The sequence below is a fragment of the Astyanax mexicanus genome, chromosome 11 (assembly GCF_023375975.1).
Source record: "Astyanax mexicanus isolate ESR-SI-001 chromosome 11, AstMex3_surface, whole genome shotgun sequence".
Classification (NCBI taxonomy): domain Eukaryota; kingdom Metazoa; phylum Chordata; class Actinopteri; order Characiformes; family Acestrorhamphidae; genus Astyanax; species Astyanax mexicanus.
The window spans coordinates 10,462,533-10,479,162 of NC_064418.1; the positions used below are offsets into that span (position 1 = coordinate 10,462,533).

At 38.4% G+C, this 16,630-nt stretch overlaps 2 protein-coding genes across 12 annotated transcripts in view; both read right to left on the reverse strand.

Moving 5' to 3' along the window:
- Window positions 1-245: 245 nt before the first annotated feature.
- Window positions 246-11,075, reverse strand: poglut2 (protein O-glucosyltransferase 2). 2 transcript variants are annotated; one of them, XM_007260418.4, is made up of 10 exons: window positions 10,689-11,075; window positions 9,391-9,596; window positions 8,980-9,185; window positions 8,578-8,655; window positions 7,877-8,049; window positions 6,995-7,232; window positions 5,664-5,873; window positions 4,574-4,663; window positions 1,685-1,789; window positions 246-443 (listed from the first exon to the last, which is right to left on the reverse strand). In XM_007260418.4, exons 1-10 carry the CDS (start codon window positions 10,877-10,879, stop codon window positions 426-428), a joined length of 1,515 nt encoding a protein of 504 aa, XP_007260480.3. In that variant the 5' UTR covers window positions 10,880-11,075; the 3' UTR covers window positions 246-425. The 2 variants fall into 2 exon arrangements, with proteins under 2 accessions (XP_007260480.3, XP_022536226.2); XM_022680505.2 differs by having other exon boundaries at window positions 9,391-9,579; window positions 10,689-10,817.
- A 1,592-nt stretch (window positions 11,076-12,667) lies between these two features.
- Window positions 12,668-16,630, reverse strand: part of stxbp5l (syntaxin binding protein 5L) — a 221,828-nt gene continuing 217,865 nt past the window's right edge. For all 10 annotated transcript variants that reach the window (XM_022680504.2, XM_022680501.2, XM_022680499.2 and 7 more), the window contains 2 exons: window positions 15,973-16,193; window positions 12,668-15,867 (listed from right to left, as the gene is read on the reverse strand). In XM_022680504.2, the coding sequence (XP_022536225.2) occupies window positions 15,826-15,867; window positions 15,973-16,193 (263 nt within the window). In that variant the 3' untranslated portion in view covers window positions 12,668-15,825. The remainder of the gene's footprint in view (window positions 15,868-15,972; window positions 16,194-16,630) is intronic.

Here is a 16,630-nt window from a genome sequence, read left to right on the forward strand (position 1 = left end):
CTTTTGTGAAACTACACACACAAAAGCGACAACAGCACAACTGATCCACAATACGAAAAAAATTTGTAAAAACAAAACAGTGATAATTAACTCCTCCCCTAAACAAGCCTAGAGTCAGTCCTGAAGCAGACTCATTTTTTCGTACCAAGTGTGAAAACATCCAACAAAGTGTACCCACACCTCCTACTTCTGCCTTAACTTCACATTCATACACTTTACTGGAGTTAAGAAAAAGACCAATTCAATTACTTTACAACAGAGTACATTTAATGACAAGGTTAAAAAGATCACATTTTATAAATAAACACAAAAAAGATCAAAAAAAAAATCAGTCATTGAAAACACAAGGTGCTTGTCGTGACCGGTAATATGTGCACTTGGGAATGTTTCAGAAGGCAGCTGTTTCTCCACCCATGAGAGGACACTCAGAGCTCATCTCTGACCTGAAAAAAAAACAACAAAACAAGAAAATACATCACATTCAAAATTGTCACATCCAATTGCGTTTTTCATTTTACACTAAATTGTGGGCTTATAAAGAGTCACAGGTTCTTTCAACAATGGGCTATAAAGGGAGGCGCTGTGTTTGTACAGCTGAATCAAAAGCAATCTGACTGATTTGAAAGTCATATCTACATAAAAAAAAAAGACATAAAATAATTTAATGTCCAAGCACTTTATATAAAGCGAATAAAATAATCAGATTTTTAATGAATGCCGTTTATAACTGGTGATAAAATGTTCATTTCCTTTGAGTTTTCTGAACAGACATTAATTCTCAGAATGAGAGATCCTCTGCCAAAGTTCACATTCTTTGCTGCATAATGGTAAAGCAATAAACTGTATCATTTCTTAATGTACCCAATAGTGTTACATATCCTGAAATACAGTTGCATGAAGACACTAATGCCTACGGGTTTTAATAATGAACCCACATAAAAACAGTTAATGTATCCATATCTGTATCCTAATAAACCTGTTTATTTGAGTACATAGAGAGAAAAAAATGGCATAAAGAGTAAGAAAATTCCAAATACCATTTAAATGGAGCCACATTTGTTATTAACATGCATTTGTGGGATGAGCAGCATATCTCATAGTATAGTATGTGGGGTGCACCAATAAAAAAAATTGCCAAATCTTTTCTGTCATTGGCAAACAGGTTATTTTGCTGTTGCTATTGACACTTGTTTTGAGCTTCTGGTACCCCAGGTCATGATTGGCAGTACCCGTAATCATGGGCCCTGCTACAGTGCTCAGAAGATGTCTGCTCCAAGAATCAGCATGCCACGTTTGACTGATTTGGACAGAGCCTGTGCGACAGGGCAACTTCAAGCTGGTGTTGCGCAAAACCAAGTTGCAGCTTTATTTGGAGCGAGCCTTAGTTCTATCTTCAAACTAAAGGCCAAATTCAATATAACGGTGGTGTCAGAAACAGGCTGTGAAGTGGGCATCCCAAGAAAATGACACCCCAAGATCAATGGTATTTGGCTAATTTTTCATGGGCACAACCCAGATTCTCAGCTCTGCTGCTCATACCTTAAATGCATGTGGCCTTTACAAATGTGGCACTACTTTTAATGTAAATTCTTTTATTTTAATGTTATGTAAATGTTAACCCTAAGGCAGTGGTCAGCAGGTGGGTTTTGTAAGTATATCTAACATTTTCTTTTGTGTCTCACACCTTGTTTCTGTGGCAGTGACATGGGAAAAGTTCTTCCTTGGGTTGCTCCACCAGCTCCATGCCATCCCGGACTTTAGGCTCGGTTACTTGTAGCTTGGCATACTCCTACAAAAAAACACAACACCAGAGAAACAGAGGGTTACACACATGGTGGAGAGGTTCAATAAAACCAGCATAGTGTAGACTGTTGTATTTTTAAAAGAACAAATATAGGCCCTGTTTTATTTAATACAAAGCTTTAATATTACGGCTGGAAAATAAAACATTTTAATAGGCCAGATTTATTTTTGGGGCACTTTATGGAGCTCATAATGTAATACAATAAGATGACAAAATCCTGCACCTGATAAATTAGGTAAGGTTAGGTTATACACAGTGCCCAACCCATTCACTTTGCCTGTACTCTACTCTTTAACTCACTCACCTTTAACTACATGAAAACTACAAGATCCTACTCCTAAAAACTAAACTGCACACTGAACACAGCGTGACACCGGGCAGCAACATGGCTGAAGTGAGAGCTCCGTAACAGAGGACTTGTTTCTGTGGAACATGTATAGGTGAAGACAGCTTGTTGATCAGCTTGTCCTCATTCACGTCCCACGTGGAATCTGCTAGTAAGCAAGCTGTGCCACTGTACAGAGCTGAGCCAGCCTCCTCCTAGTAAAAAGTTTAATTTAAATACAGGATTTTGCGCAATTCTACAGTCTAATTTTTTCATGGTTTAGTTTGGGCTTAATTTACCATAATAAAGAAGAGCTGCATGGTTCACTTGTGTGCACTGAGGAACAGAACAATGCCTTGAGCGCCACAACACCTTGGAAAGGCTCAGCAACCAACAAGGACTTCACAGACTTTGCTATAAAACCCCTAACACCTACCTCTACCAGTCCATTATACACCTATTCATCCACGCTCTCTCACGTCAGCTACCAGATCTGCATATTTCAACCATTACTTTCGTAAGCTCCATACATCTCATCCTCAAATGGAACTGTTAGCTCTATAAAATAAACTCAACGTTTGCTCTTTTGAGTACAATACAATTTCCAGTCTCTGATTAGTTATTGCAATACAATCTGTAGTTTACTGCCTAAATCTGACAATTGGATAAAATTCTTCATGACAAAATTACTGTACTGAATTTAAGACCTAATACTAGACTGTATAATTTACTGCTACATGTAGTTTTGGTGTTGTAAATTTAAGAATCTGACTCATCACTCCAAACCATAAATCCTTCATATTCGTCTGTATTACATAAAGCACTGCACGGAACATCAGAGAAAATTATCTGTAAAGATATTTATCTGGGCAGTAAGCTGTATGTTTCATCAGGTGAGCTTCTGGTAGAACTGGAAGAATAAAATACAGTGTTTAAATATCACAGAGAAAATCAGCACCTAAACCTGTGTTTCCCTAACGTTCTTCTACCCAATCTTCACTGACCAACAGTCATATTTTGACCACTGATTTTATGTATATTTGGGTTTATTCAAATTGTATACACTAACTGACCACTTGTCACTCTAGCCCTTTCAGCACTTCCCACACTGGAACTGCACAAAGGAATCTGGAAAGAGTCATATAAACTTCAAGTAGCTACAGCCCTGCTGACCTCCGCACCTCAAACGTACACAGTGTTTTACAGCTGGAAAGTGCTTGTTTGCCGTTTTGTGGTTATTGGTCGTCATAAAGAAGTCTTAAAGAGAACGGCCTTAAGGCCACGCTGTGTGAGGAGCGCTGAAGCCAAAGAGGAAAGAGCAGAGTTAGAGTTCTACAGAAACCTGCTTGAAATAACCAGAATGCAGTTAATTTAGGGTGGGAAGGGTGTAGTGGTTAAAATGTTAAGTGGTTAATACATGCACTACCAATTAAAAAAAAAGTTTTCGAATGCACTGTATTAAGGTAATAAACATGTAATCACTTTTGCATAGACCAAGTGTGTCTCCATAGATTTTTTTTGACCCATGGTGCCCAAACATTTGCTTAATGTCAGGGTACGTGTACTATACTTTTGTGTACTGTACTTTCCAATGATGTGACAAACACTGATTTGACAATATTATTATTAATAATAATAATAATAATTTTCTTTAATGATACATTTTTAAATTATTATTATTATTATTATTATTATTATTATTATTATTCAGTGATTGCTTGGGTTATTATACCTCGATTTTAATTTAGAGACTGACTACAATTTCTAAAAAAGAGGTTTCAGATAAAGCGCCTTGTTAGCATAAAAGTAAAAATCCTTTGGGACAAACTAGAACAAAGATTATGAGACAGGGCTTCTGGTCCAACATTATCAGTGTCTGACCTCTCAAAAATCTTGGTAGAATGTTTTTCCAGACAAGTAGGATATTGACGTATGAGGATGAATGAGTATGCGTCCCAATACGTTTGTCCATATAGCTCATGTTTCGTGGTGTTTCCAGTATTTTGGACACCTCCTGTGTTTGGTAATGCCTTAAATAAGATCAGAAAAAAAGCTTAGTTATGTTTGTCTGGCCAGACAGATTCTTCCAGATATGGCAACAATGTGTGAAAGAGAAATGGCATGACCCTGCGTTAATTAACCCCGGTCTACTATGTCCTTGAGATTGTTCACATAAATTTGATAGGTGGAGATGGAAGATTAGATAAGGTTAGATACACAAACTGATAGAGAGAGTGGCTGGAAAGGAAAAGGATGAAAACTGAAGTAAGAGTGAATTGCAGTTCTTAAATATTTTAGGATGGATTTTAAAGCTTGTTTTACTTGTTTCTGAAATCCTATATGGCTGAGCATACGTGTGCCTCACTGACTGTCTGTTTATTTTTTTTTAGTCAATAATATAATTTTTAAGTGTTTTCATTAACACTCTGTTTGAAACTGGTTACCTGGAAGAGTTTGAAGTAGTAGCAGAATATTTTGTCACCCATCAGGTGTGTACGTGCAAACAGCTGTCCGGCCTGTGCAATTTTCCTGGCCTGTAAAAGAATTCAAATGAAAAGGCAAAAACATTATTAAATAAATAAATAAAAAATGTGGTTTATATTCACATTACAATGTATAGACAAGTTGGGGTTACTGGTGCCCTGTACAATTATGCCTACATTTTGTTAGTATCCTAATTTGGCCAGGAAATCAAACACCTGCACAAAAACTACCTTATAAATATACAGTATCAGTCAAGGATTTGCACACCTCTTCTCATTCAATGTGCCTTCTTTCTATTGCATTATATGTAAATATAATATAGAATATATTGAAGCTATACAGGAACATAATATTGCAATATATATATATATATATATATATATATATATATATATATATATATATATATATATATATATATATATAATCATTTTCCTTCACAATATGAAGCTCCAGCTTTTCCCAAATCACCATCTCAGTTGATCATGTTTAGATCAGGGGATTGTGAAGAAATCAGGGGATTTTTTTTTTTTACTGTTTACTATGTAATTCCATATATGTCCCTTAATTTACAATGTATAAAATAAAATAAGAAAAGAAAAAGAAAAACACAGAATGAGAAAGTCTCTCTATACTTTCGACTGGTACTGTAAAGATAAAATGAAAACATAAAACAAATAAATACACTGACTACTATCTAATATAGTAATACAATGTAAGGAGTACAATATAATGTACAGTGAAGTGAATTCAAAATCTTTATTTATTTACTCGACTTTATTTATTCAGCCCTGGAGCCTCAAAAACAAATATATAAACCTGTGTGTGTTCAACTTAGCCATGAATCAACTTACTACTACCAAATCTTTCTTGTAAAAAGTAATTACGTAATGATTTTTTAACAGTCCTGAAAACTGCTTTAGTTTTAGTCCCTCATAAAGATAACATCTTTCTCTCTCTCTCTCTCTCTCTCTCTCACACACACACACACACACACACACACACACACATACACATACACACAATAAATAAATGAAAATATAGGTGTACCTCTTCATCGTGGTCTTTGGCCCACTGGATCTTCTCCAGCAGGTCACTGAGGTCTGCTTTAAAGGGGATGTAGTGGACCCAGGGCTGGAGGTCACTGTAGAAATGCTCATAGTAGATGGAGTCCTGCTTCAGCACCACACTGTCTCCGGCTAGCAGGTAGGGTAGCCGATATGCCGCGACAGTACCGTCCACATTTATTTGGTACTTATACTGACAAACCAGACAACACAGAGTTAGGTCAACACTGTCCATCAGTCAGTCAATACACCCACTCACCCATCCATCCATCTCCAACTATGAGCCTACCTACCCAAATTATTTTTGTATAATAACTCACCTATTTATCTACATTCTTGTATTAAAAACCCACACATACAATACATACAAGAATGCCATTCTTGTACAAGTCCAAGAGTCTATTAAGAATATTCTAAAGTAACTTTCTGTATAAGTTGTTAGGTGCTACATTTTGAGTAGGGCTGAACATCATATCAATTATCATATGTGGATATTCAGCATGGTTTGATAGTGAGTGCCATGCACTCCTTAATGCACAGTCAATGTGTGTACCAGGAATATTAAAAAAGCCACTACCACCCACAGTAGACAGAGCAGTGTGTGGTAATGACTGTGACCGTGGATTCTGGCTGGAATTGTCCATGTGAATATACAAATGACTCTAGCACAAGTCACATCTACATGTAATGCAGGAGACTTCACAAGCAGATCCAGCAGCTCAGCTTCTTCAGCTTTAATGGCACATGGCAAAATTCAAGGGAAACTATGGTAGTTCCTGTCCAATGACATGCGTCATGTTTACATGTTAAGATTGGGGTGAAACAGTGGTTCATTTTGCAAAATTTGTTTAAAAAAATATCAGAATATACAGTCTTGCTAACAATTGCAATATAAAACAATATGCTGAATTATAAACCCTGTTTTGTGACAAGTACTGTATCTGCCACTAAACAGCCATACAGTATATTCCTTCATAAACTTTTCCAATAAATTTATTCAACATGTCAATTTATTGTTAACTACAGAGCTCATCTACATACGTACATCTATCGGATATATCAGTATTTCCTCACATGCATATATTCATCCATACATTCACTCATCTAATCCAGGGTTATTTAATTCTGGTCCTGGAGCCCCCTCTCCGGCACTTTTTGACCTTCTCTTCTCCCAACACACCCAAATTCAAATAATCAGCTCAATAACAATCCCTTTTAGAGTGTAAGTGGGAGTGTAAAAACAGACAATCCTCTAAAATGTGCTAGGCAGGGGGAGGGAGACAAGGACCAGGATGATCAAATTCATCAGCTCACCTTGAAGAAGTCAAAGAAGGACACATGCTTAACGATTGGCCCATAGAGGCTCTCGTCATGTTTGAAGAAGAAGAAGTTGGTGAAGGCAGCGTCCAGCAGGGTGGGGTTGGCCCGTGAAAGTTTCACCATTTCAAGGCGCTCTTTCCTGCTGTCCCGGCCCCTCCAGAAGCCTGTACTGTTCTTCTCCGTCCACGGAGGACCAGTGTTCCCCTGTACAGACATCATGTCCAAACTCACTCTGCAGGAACAAAAAGGGAGAAGATCATAAGTAAATTAATTACTGAGATTTCTACCAGCAGAGCTAAGTTAGTTTTCTGCTTTAAAATGAACGTATTATGTAATTAAAATCAGGAAAGTTCATGTGCTAAATGCAGAAAGTTTATTAAATTTCCAAGTGGTCATCATGATGTTGCTAAAAAGGACATGACATTCCAGATCATTGGCATGTTAAAAATGCAGTTTATAGATGGTTGCTAGGCTGTTCAAAATCATTGCTATACTGTTGCTAAGCAGTTGTTATGGTGTACACGTTGGAGTGCTGTTTCTCTGCATTGCCACTGTGTCACAGGTACACTGTATCAAGACAAATGTAATGGGACACCTGCTTGCAAAAAGAGCATTAGTGGCACTAGTGGTTTTTGGATCCCTCACCCCTAAAATACTAGATGGAGAGCCATTAGTTTCCACTGCCCCACAGCTCAATTTTGGGGGCTTTATACCCCTCTGGCATAAAGCATGGCATAAAGCAACAGCTTCATGTTCATCTGCTCCTTGCACATCTGTGTTGGCAATGGCTGTGTTTTGATATCCCACTAGTACTGCCAGTAGTAGTACGAGTATTGCGAAAACGAAAAAAAAAAAAAAAAAAAAAAGATTTCATACCTGCCCATAGTTTCCAGTACGGACTCTGTGAGGTCGTAAGTCGGCATAACAATGTCTCGAGTGTCATTGGACCCACACCAGGAGAAGATGGGATGGAGCTTCTCAGGAGTCCGGCTTTTCTCCAGGGGCCAATCCCCCAAATTGACAAAAAATTCAACATCTGGAAGACTAACCTGATTAAATTAAAATACAAAGAAGAGAGTTTTTTTAAACTGATTTATTAGTAAAAGCTTATCATGCTCCAATTATATTTCTAAAATATATAACCATCAATATTCACAATATATGTTTTTTTTTTTATCTGTAGTACTTTATCATTTAGGATCACTACTGTGTGATTCAGGCTTTCTGTGGATGAAAGTAATACTGTATCTCAGTTCACTGTGTGACACTGCCCTCTGCTGAATAGAATAGATATGGCATGTGGAGGAGCAGCTCAACCTTTTATGCACCATGTACTGTCTTTCAGCAAAGAGGACATAACAAAAGACACAGAAAGGTTGGATAACAGGACAACAGGTCAGCCGGTGTCTCTATTTCCACCAGCTGTGGTGATGTGGTGATGTAGAGCTGAGCAATTTGACTCCATATACTTAAGAATGGTGACATACGATACAATCCTTTTTTAACTTTTACAGAATAGTTTTGAATACATCAATGTTTACAATACACTGCCCAGCCCTGTGGTAACTGATACTCACTTTCCGTGCAAGAGAGAGAAGGAAGGCGTCCATGAAGATCCTAAAGCCTACATGCTCTCCATGAGTTTTGATGTAGACCTGCACACAGACGCACACGCAAATACAAACAAACACAGAAACCAGTCATGATTCAACAAGGACTGTGTATGCATAGGTCAGACAGAGACAACAAGCACTTTCCCCATAATATTACAGGAACTTAGGACTGAAGTGTGCGTGTTGTTGTTGAGGCTTGGCTCCTGGTTTGGTCTCTGGCACACTGGGTGTTACTGCTTAAAACGTGTTGTCTTTTGCCGTTTATTTGCCTTTCCACTGAATCTCAGCATCAAGATTCAAATATAAACACATGTATAACTACACATAATCCTTTTTGATGAAAGAACGGAAACTCTTTGGTTCTACCTGGTTGTTCTTGATGGTGTAGTGACAGACGCTTTGTCTCTGCCCGAAGCGCTGAGGAACTTCAATGGCATTACGGTCTGGATCTACTCTGGGGAAGAAGGACAGGTCACGATGGATCTGAGGGAAGGAAGACGGACAGTGCATGTGCTCCTCCCATAATGCACCGCTGAGCTCCGGACAGTAACAAGACTCATGATACACTGGACCTGGGGAAGACAAAGGGAATAGAGTCCATCAGTACACATTTGAGATGCCTTTCAGTTCTGCACTGTAGTTTACAAAACACTCGCAATGCTTAATTACTCATTATTTCATGATGTCATAAATAAGTGTTTTAAAAAAAAAATTCTTGTAAGCAAAACACAGAGTTGGGAAATTGCTTGTGTAAACAACTTCACAGATGACCCTCACCTTTAAGGATGTACGGAGACTTGGCCACATGCTTGTCCTTCAGAAGGACCTGGATGTTCAAGTCGCTGTAGCTGGCATACATCCGATAGCGTACCAGGAAGGACCCATCCCGACGATCTAAAACCTGCACCCAGATCCTGGAGAAGGGTTCTGACAGGGAAGTGATCTTCACCTCAAATGTGTTCTCTCCTGGTGAGAATGTAAAGCTGAAGATGATTTAGAAGGTCAGTAAAGCATTCTTGGAATGGAAATCTGTTTGTGATTTATTATCTGATTTGAGGTAATTTGGGATGAGCTGGAGCTTTACAGTGTGAAGGAAAAGCAGCAACTATTGTTAAGCACCTCCAGGAACTCCTTCAAGACGCTAAGAAAACTATTCCAGGTGACTCGACCTAATGAAGACACTGAGATTAAAATAACAAGAGTGTGCAGATCTGTCCACAAAGTTAAATGTGCTACTTAGAAAAATCTAAAGCATAAAATAGAATAAATAGTTTATAGCTTTATTATAGTCTTCAATATTACACTTAAATATAAAAATATATATAAAAAATAAAGAAAGCACATTGAATGAGAAGAGGCGAGTCCAAACTTTTGACTGGTTCAGTAGGTATATATGTTCACTTATATAGCATTATGTTTATCTAAAAAATCAACCGATGTTGCATGATGGAAGTATCCTTCAAAATTGATTAACATTTATTTTGCTTATTGAAATATCGTAGCCTAAGATGAGCTAACATCTAATTTAGTTAATAAAGAACTGTTGGATTATTGAAGGCAAACTGCACCATAGCCAATCTAAAATAAACAAATAATAATACAATAATGTTCACTAAAATATCATTTTAACACAGAAATTTCTTGCTAACTCAGTAACCTAAAACTAGACACTTATAAATTAGCTAGTACTGTATTTAGTTATCTAAGTTTTAGTAAAAACTACAAAACTATTTTTGCTTGTATAACTCCTCACGTTGGACAGTTTTTACTGTGAGTGCAGCACAATTTTAAAATGGTAGTTTTTTGTTAACTAACTAACGTTACCTGCCAGAAAGCTAGCTAACTGTTAGCCACGTTGGCTGTTCGCTTGAATTCTCCGTTCCACCTTAAACGATGCTAAAGTTACACGTAACTGCTGCACCATTTAAGGTGGAACGGAGAGTTTCGCTAAAGCGATAACTTCGTTCGCTTTTTTCACTGGATAAACTAACTAGCAAACAAGCTAACTAGCGTATCTAACCCGCAGCAGCGGTTCCAGCCGGTAGGCCTGAGCTAACCCAGCTAATGTCACCTACTTTCCGCCGGATTTATCCACCGCCTGTATGAAGAAGAAGCGGGCAGGCAGCACGGCGTCCTCCTCCAGTCCCAGGCCCCACACCAAACTTTTAGCCGCGCTGGGCACCGGGCTGCCCGCACACAGTCCAGCCGAGGAGCAGAGCCAGAGCAGCAGCAGCGGGAAGAGCTCTGCGAGCTGTTTCTGCATCATTACCGGCGTGTCTGAAGTCCCACAAGCGCTGAAGTGGACGTTAAAAGTGGGTCCTCAGCAAAACCCAGGCCTGTCAACCCCCCTGATCTGTAATCATAAGGTACCCCATCTACAGTCCCCCATCATTAACATGCCTGCAGAGAGCCTCTCTCACGGGTCCGCTCGAGCCGGTGTTCCGTCGAGTTATGCTACTCTGTCAAACCGTGCTACCCTAGTGTAGATTTAGCTGTAAAAATACAAAATAATCGCTATTTAAGAGCATGTTCTCAGTGGAAGTCCATATAGATTTTTTGGAGAGCATAAATCACTGTATCATTGTAAGGTTATGCCAGTGAGAGGTCTATTAGTAGTTGCAATTTTTTTAAATAATAATTATGGTATGTATTATTATTATTAATTTCAATTTGCAATTTTGTGCCATGACAGTGAGTTCAGGTTGTTTAATAAACAACAACAAAAAAAGATTTACACGAGAAATAATTAATTACTGCAGGTCAGCGCATGCGCAGTGCCTTTAGGAAGCACAGATCGATGGATAGCACAACTCGACGGAACACCCCCGGCGTTCAGTTACTTGCTTTTCTCACCCGAATTGCGACAATTTCCGCCTCCTGCTACATGCTGAGATTTCCACGGGTGGGAAAGAAACACAATAAGCAGCTGACTTTTAAAGAAAATTACTATATATGGTGTTTTTCTGGAGTTTAGTGATAAATTTGACTAAAGTTTTGTCGTCACTGTGTAGGTGGAGTCATGCCCATAAAAGAAGATTTATAGCTAATCTGGTTTTCTCAATGAGAAAAATGAATATTGAAATTGGTTACAATTTTATGGTATGATAAGCAAAGGTAGCAGGTAAATGGACGTTAACAGCCACATGGCGTTAACTAGGCGTACCATCACCAAAGTGCTATGTGAAATGAGTCAAGTCATTTTTTTTTCTAGATTAACGATTATATATTTCAATATGTAAGTTTAAATTTTTGCTCAACAAAAACAGATTAATGTTTGCTTTTTTGTAAATGATGCTGCAGTTTTACAATACATCTTTATTTACAGTAGGATTATGTTCATCCATATATAAAAATGAAATACTTTTACTAAATACATTTTTGAGCTTGTGATTTTATATCCTTTCTAAGAATGGTATAAAGTATAAAATGTAAATAATAATTTAGTAAAAGTATTTTCTAAATAGAGTATTTATACTTAACTATGGGACTTTCGCACTACTGGCATCACTGGTGTCTCACTCTGGTCAGTCCTTCAGGAGCTATCAGGGCTTATCAGGGTAACCACAAAATTAATCACAGACAGTGGAATCAACAAGTGATGTTTTGATGTGCAGTGGGTGGAACTAGTTTCCTAAGAACAAAACACAATTCTCTTTCTGAAAGTTTTAAATATATGTCACTAACATTAAAAATGGCAAAAAATAGTATAGAATTTAACAGACATAAAGACACAATAAATATAAGGATATAATGCAGTGTTTCAATTTAGTCATGCTAGCCAATCTATCTACTTCATGACAGATTTACACTGTTTATCATAAACTGGTGCTTGTGTCATTCACCTGTGCTGTTTGCTCTGCGTAATAATGAGGCTATAATAAAACATATAGTTCTAAGGAGAAATTACATTATAATTGCTGATCATCTGCTAATCATGACTGTGAGCTTGTACAAAAATGTATCCATTAAAGCAATGAAGAACAGCAATAACAGTGACACAAACATCCAGCAGGGTCTAAATGAATTTACAGAGGAAAACAATCCAGGCTCAGTATCGTGTGTACATCAATCAATGTTTATTTCAATTTGATTAGCATCAACATATGTTTAATGATTTTTTATTTCCAGTAATCTCTATAACACTACTGTAATATCGATAAGAACAAAAGGTGGTAGTATCCATTTAAACAAGACCGACGTTGCTGCCTTCTCTGAAGAGTGCAGCGGCTCAGAGTTTGGGAGGAGTTTGAGGGGGGGGGGGGACTACAGAACTCTAGTCAGGATGTTAGACAGGGTACCATCTTTCAACAGGTACGACATTTACAGAGGAATATCCAAATCACATTAGTCAGAAGTTTCATTTATAGGCTATGACATTTCTCCCTCCAGTCTCCACAGGTTCAACTGTACATTTTAGTATAAAATCTCAGAACATAGAAACAAAACACCCTGTAATTTTTTTCTGCTGCTGAAACAAACGTGATGACGGATGTGAAGAAAAAAAGACGGACGGGATTGTATAACAGACGCTTGAACATTCTCTTGGCCTCGAAACAATAAACAGCCTGGTCTTGGTTCCAAGTTTGTTTGAATCTCATGGCTGTTTATATTGTAACACGTATCAGTTCTGTGACATTTAGAGCTGTTTTCCATTACGACATGAAAACAAAGCAAACTGATAAAAAGGGACAAATCAGCTTCGGGCTGGCTTTACACGGCAGAACTTTCTTTAGTTGTTTTAAAAAAATCATGATTCTAAATTTTAATATAGTCTTGTGTCTTACTTGCTTCTTGTAACAAATTGTAGTACTGTTTATTAGACATTTGAGAAGGAGACTACTCAGACTACTGAGCAACCAAAACCAACCAGGCTAATGTTTCTCTAACCAGCTAGCCTGACAACCTAGCCAATCAGCTAATGCTAACAGCTAATTTCTTTTGGTCTGTTTGCAGCACAACAGTTTGTTCTTCAGTGTTACCATACTTTTTTAATAATCTCTGTGTAGTTAAATAATTCATTTCCCCTCTCTTTTTGTCTCTTGCTTGAATCGAATTACAGAGATCACATTTTGTGAATAATGACTAGCATGTTAGCTTTGGTTTGAGCTTATGTCTGGATGCTGTGTTGTACTGTAGCACAGCCTTTTAATTTCAAAATGTTGTTTTTGTTGTAAAATTAATGTTGGCTGTATTGAGAAATGTGTAACATCAAGACAACAAGACAAGTATAGTAGCTACTGAACTTAACAAACGAATGGAGATTTATCTAGCAAGATGAGAAATTTTGCCTTGTAAAGTCAGCCTAACTGCTAGCTATCATGGGCATTCCCATTCAGACTTATTTTTAACAGCATTTTATGTGTAGGCCCTTTTCTGTGTGTGTGTGAGAGTGTGTGTGTGTGTATATACAAAAGAAAGTGCAGAAGAAATGAAGTCAGTAAGCCGTGGAGGAAATGAAGGGAATTGTAGTCTTACAGCACAAGCACAACAGGTCAAAGGAAAAATAAAACTAAAACAAAGTTGATTTCACACTGAAAAAATACAATTCAGAAACATATTTTTTTTCGCTCACATGTAGTTAATGCTAAGCGCAAGGCTATCTGTTTAGTCCAAACACTCCGTACACGTACGTTTACGTTCAACGACAACACTGGAAGGACATGCATATTCATGTCGCTTGCCCAGGCTCCGCCTCTCCACACACGTATTCAAAGAACGACCAGAAGACACAAGTGAACAATCATCTGATGTGATGTAAACTTCGAACGCATTCTACCTGCTACTCACAGACTCGTTCAAGCTTCGCGGTTTTGGCAGAGGTTTCTCCGTAGGTCGTCTCTAGTGAGGTACACCGCGACGCACCACACATGGCCCAAGGCAGCAGAAAAGTCCAGAAAACGAAACAACATAGCCAGCTGTGAGAGTTATTGGTAAAAAGAAAAAAAATTAAAAAGTTCTTTTAATTGTAACAGACACGAATGACCAGGCTAACCCTAACCCAACGAGTTAGGCTAGTTTTCATCTACAGGTAACAGCTCGAAAATATCAACCACAGACAGCATAAGAAGTTCATCGCTAGTTTACAGGAAAGATACTTCACCCATCTAGAATATGGCACATGTATTATTATAACACTGGCTTCATGAATAGAAACACAACCCAAGTAAGACCACATAGACGTACACTCATGGCACGTATTGCCGGATACAGATCACGTCTCGCTTATACATCTAAAACCACGTGTTTGTTGATTTTTTTTTTTATTCACTTCGTATGTTTCTAGAAGCGGGTGAAGTAACTTGATCGATCGGTTCAGTGGTAAAGCTGTTATTTAAGGGAAGTGTTTCCGTGTCAGCAGCTTTTTTCTCTTTTGTAAACACTGGGTTACTTTTTTGCGTGGAGTAGCACGTGATTTTATATGTTTTATCGCTAACCGCAGCGTTTCGCAACACTTTCATGGTCTGCGATCAGAATACAAGGGTGTACAAGTACTGGTGTGAAGACAGAGTGGTGCGTTTTTAAATAATACGTTATTAAAACAAAATAGTATGGCATAATTAATTAAATAACTCAATAAATAAATAAAAAAGGATATTTTGGCCTTATAGCAATGCAGGTATACAGCTTGTCTTTTTTATTTATATTTTATCGCTATTTCAAAAAATATAAAGTTTTTCGTCATAAGTTTCTGATATTGGCTTATAATATTAAATAAAATTGTTATTCTATTTTCCCTTTTTGTTTTAAAGTAACATGCTGCTTTTTGAATATGGCAGTTTTATGTTTTTATAGGTCATCCATTTTTGTTTCATGCAGTCTTGTTGGTTTCGTAACGCTCAGAGTATCTACACAGCAAGAGCCGGTTCACTTCATGTGAGAAGACCCCCAACCTCTGTACATGAACAAAGATGGTCTAATCCACAGCTTAGGAAAAGGGGAAGGAGCCCTCCAACCCCTCCCCCTTCCCCAACAACTCGCAACCCGCTTGTCAACGCTAACGGTACGCGTCTCCATCGTTTTCTGTCCTCTGTCCGTGGAGCCGGTCTGATTGAGACGTAGTCCTGTACACGTGTCCCAGACAGAGGTGGAGCAGCCTTCAGTCCCTCCATTAACCTCTCTTTCTCCTTCTCTTCATCAAAGAGTGAAGGTCCATGTCCCAGAGTAGCGCCCCCTTGTGGTACGAGGGCAGAATTAGCCTTCATCCAGAGACCTCTAAAACTGATACCACTTCTTGTCCTTGCATTTCAACATCAGCTGTGGAAAAACACACATAAAGAAACAGTTAGTTTACTCGGCTACAAATGCTACAGTGAAAGTAAAGTAGGTGACATCATCAGTTTTGATTTTTGTGTCTCTCACCTCGTGAGCATGTTTAGAGAAGGTCTCTGCGCTGGCCATCATGAGGGCCGTCCTTTCCTCCAGCTCGCCCAGTCTCTGGCCTCTTTCATCCAGGGCAATCCGGGCTCGAGCCAGTTCACCCACAGCACCGCCAGCAGCCACCCGCATTCCCTCCACACTGGCCTGGCCTGGGATGTGCTGGGCCAGGCTCCGAGAGGCCTTGCCCGCTGCTGCTTCACCAACTACACAAAGACCATTTTTATTAGGCCAACAGTAAGTTGTTTAGGTCTAGTTTCCTGGACAGAGAATAAGCCTAGTCAGAGTTTTCAATGGAAAATCTACATAAAAAATGCTGTGTAATCCAAGACAAGGCTTACACCACAGTGTCAAAAACCACCTAAGCAAGTCTAATATAAATTACCGAACATCATTACATACTTTTAGGAATGTAAGATGAATTAGATGGTTCTGAAGTTTGCCCAATGATAATTGGTGGTGTATATAGGTTAGGGGCTGTTCAACTGGAGTTTGTCATGCTGGTTGTCGTCAGCAGCCGGAGTCTGAGAGAGCACAATTAGCCAATTAATCAGTTATAACACATACGTAAAAAGGGCAACAATGACCTGTTGTTTGCCAAACAGTGAACCCACAGCCATCTATATTGTTGCCCTTTCTACAA

Coding starts and splice junctions, on each gene's coding strand:
- poglut2 (XM_007260418.4), bottom strand. CDS start 10,879: ATGATGCAGAAACAGCTCGCAGAGCTCTTCCCGCTGCTGCTGCTCTGG. Junction 8,656..8,979: donor ACACCATCAAGAACAACCAG/GTAGAACCAAAG, acceptor GTCTGTGTGCAG/GTCTACATCAAAACTCATGG. Junction 7,233..7,876: donor GTACTGGAAACTATGGGCAG/GTATGAAATCTT, acceptor TTGTTCCTGCAG/AGTGAGTTTGGACATGATGT.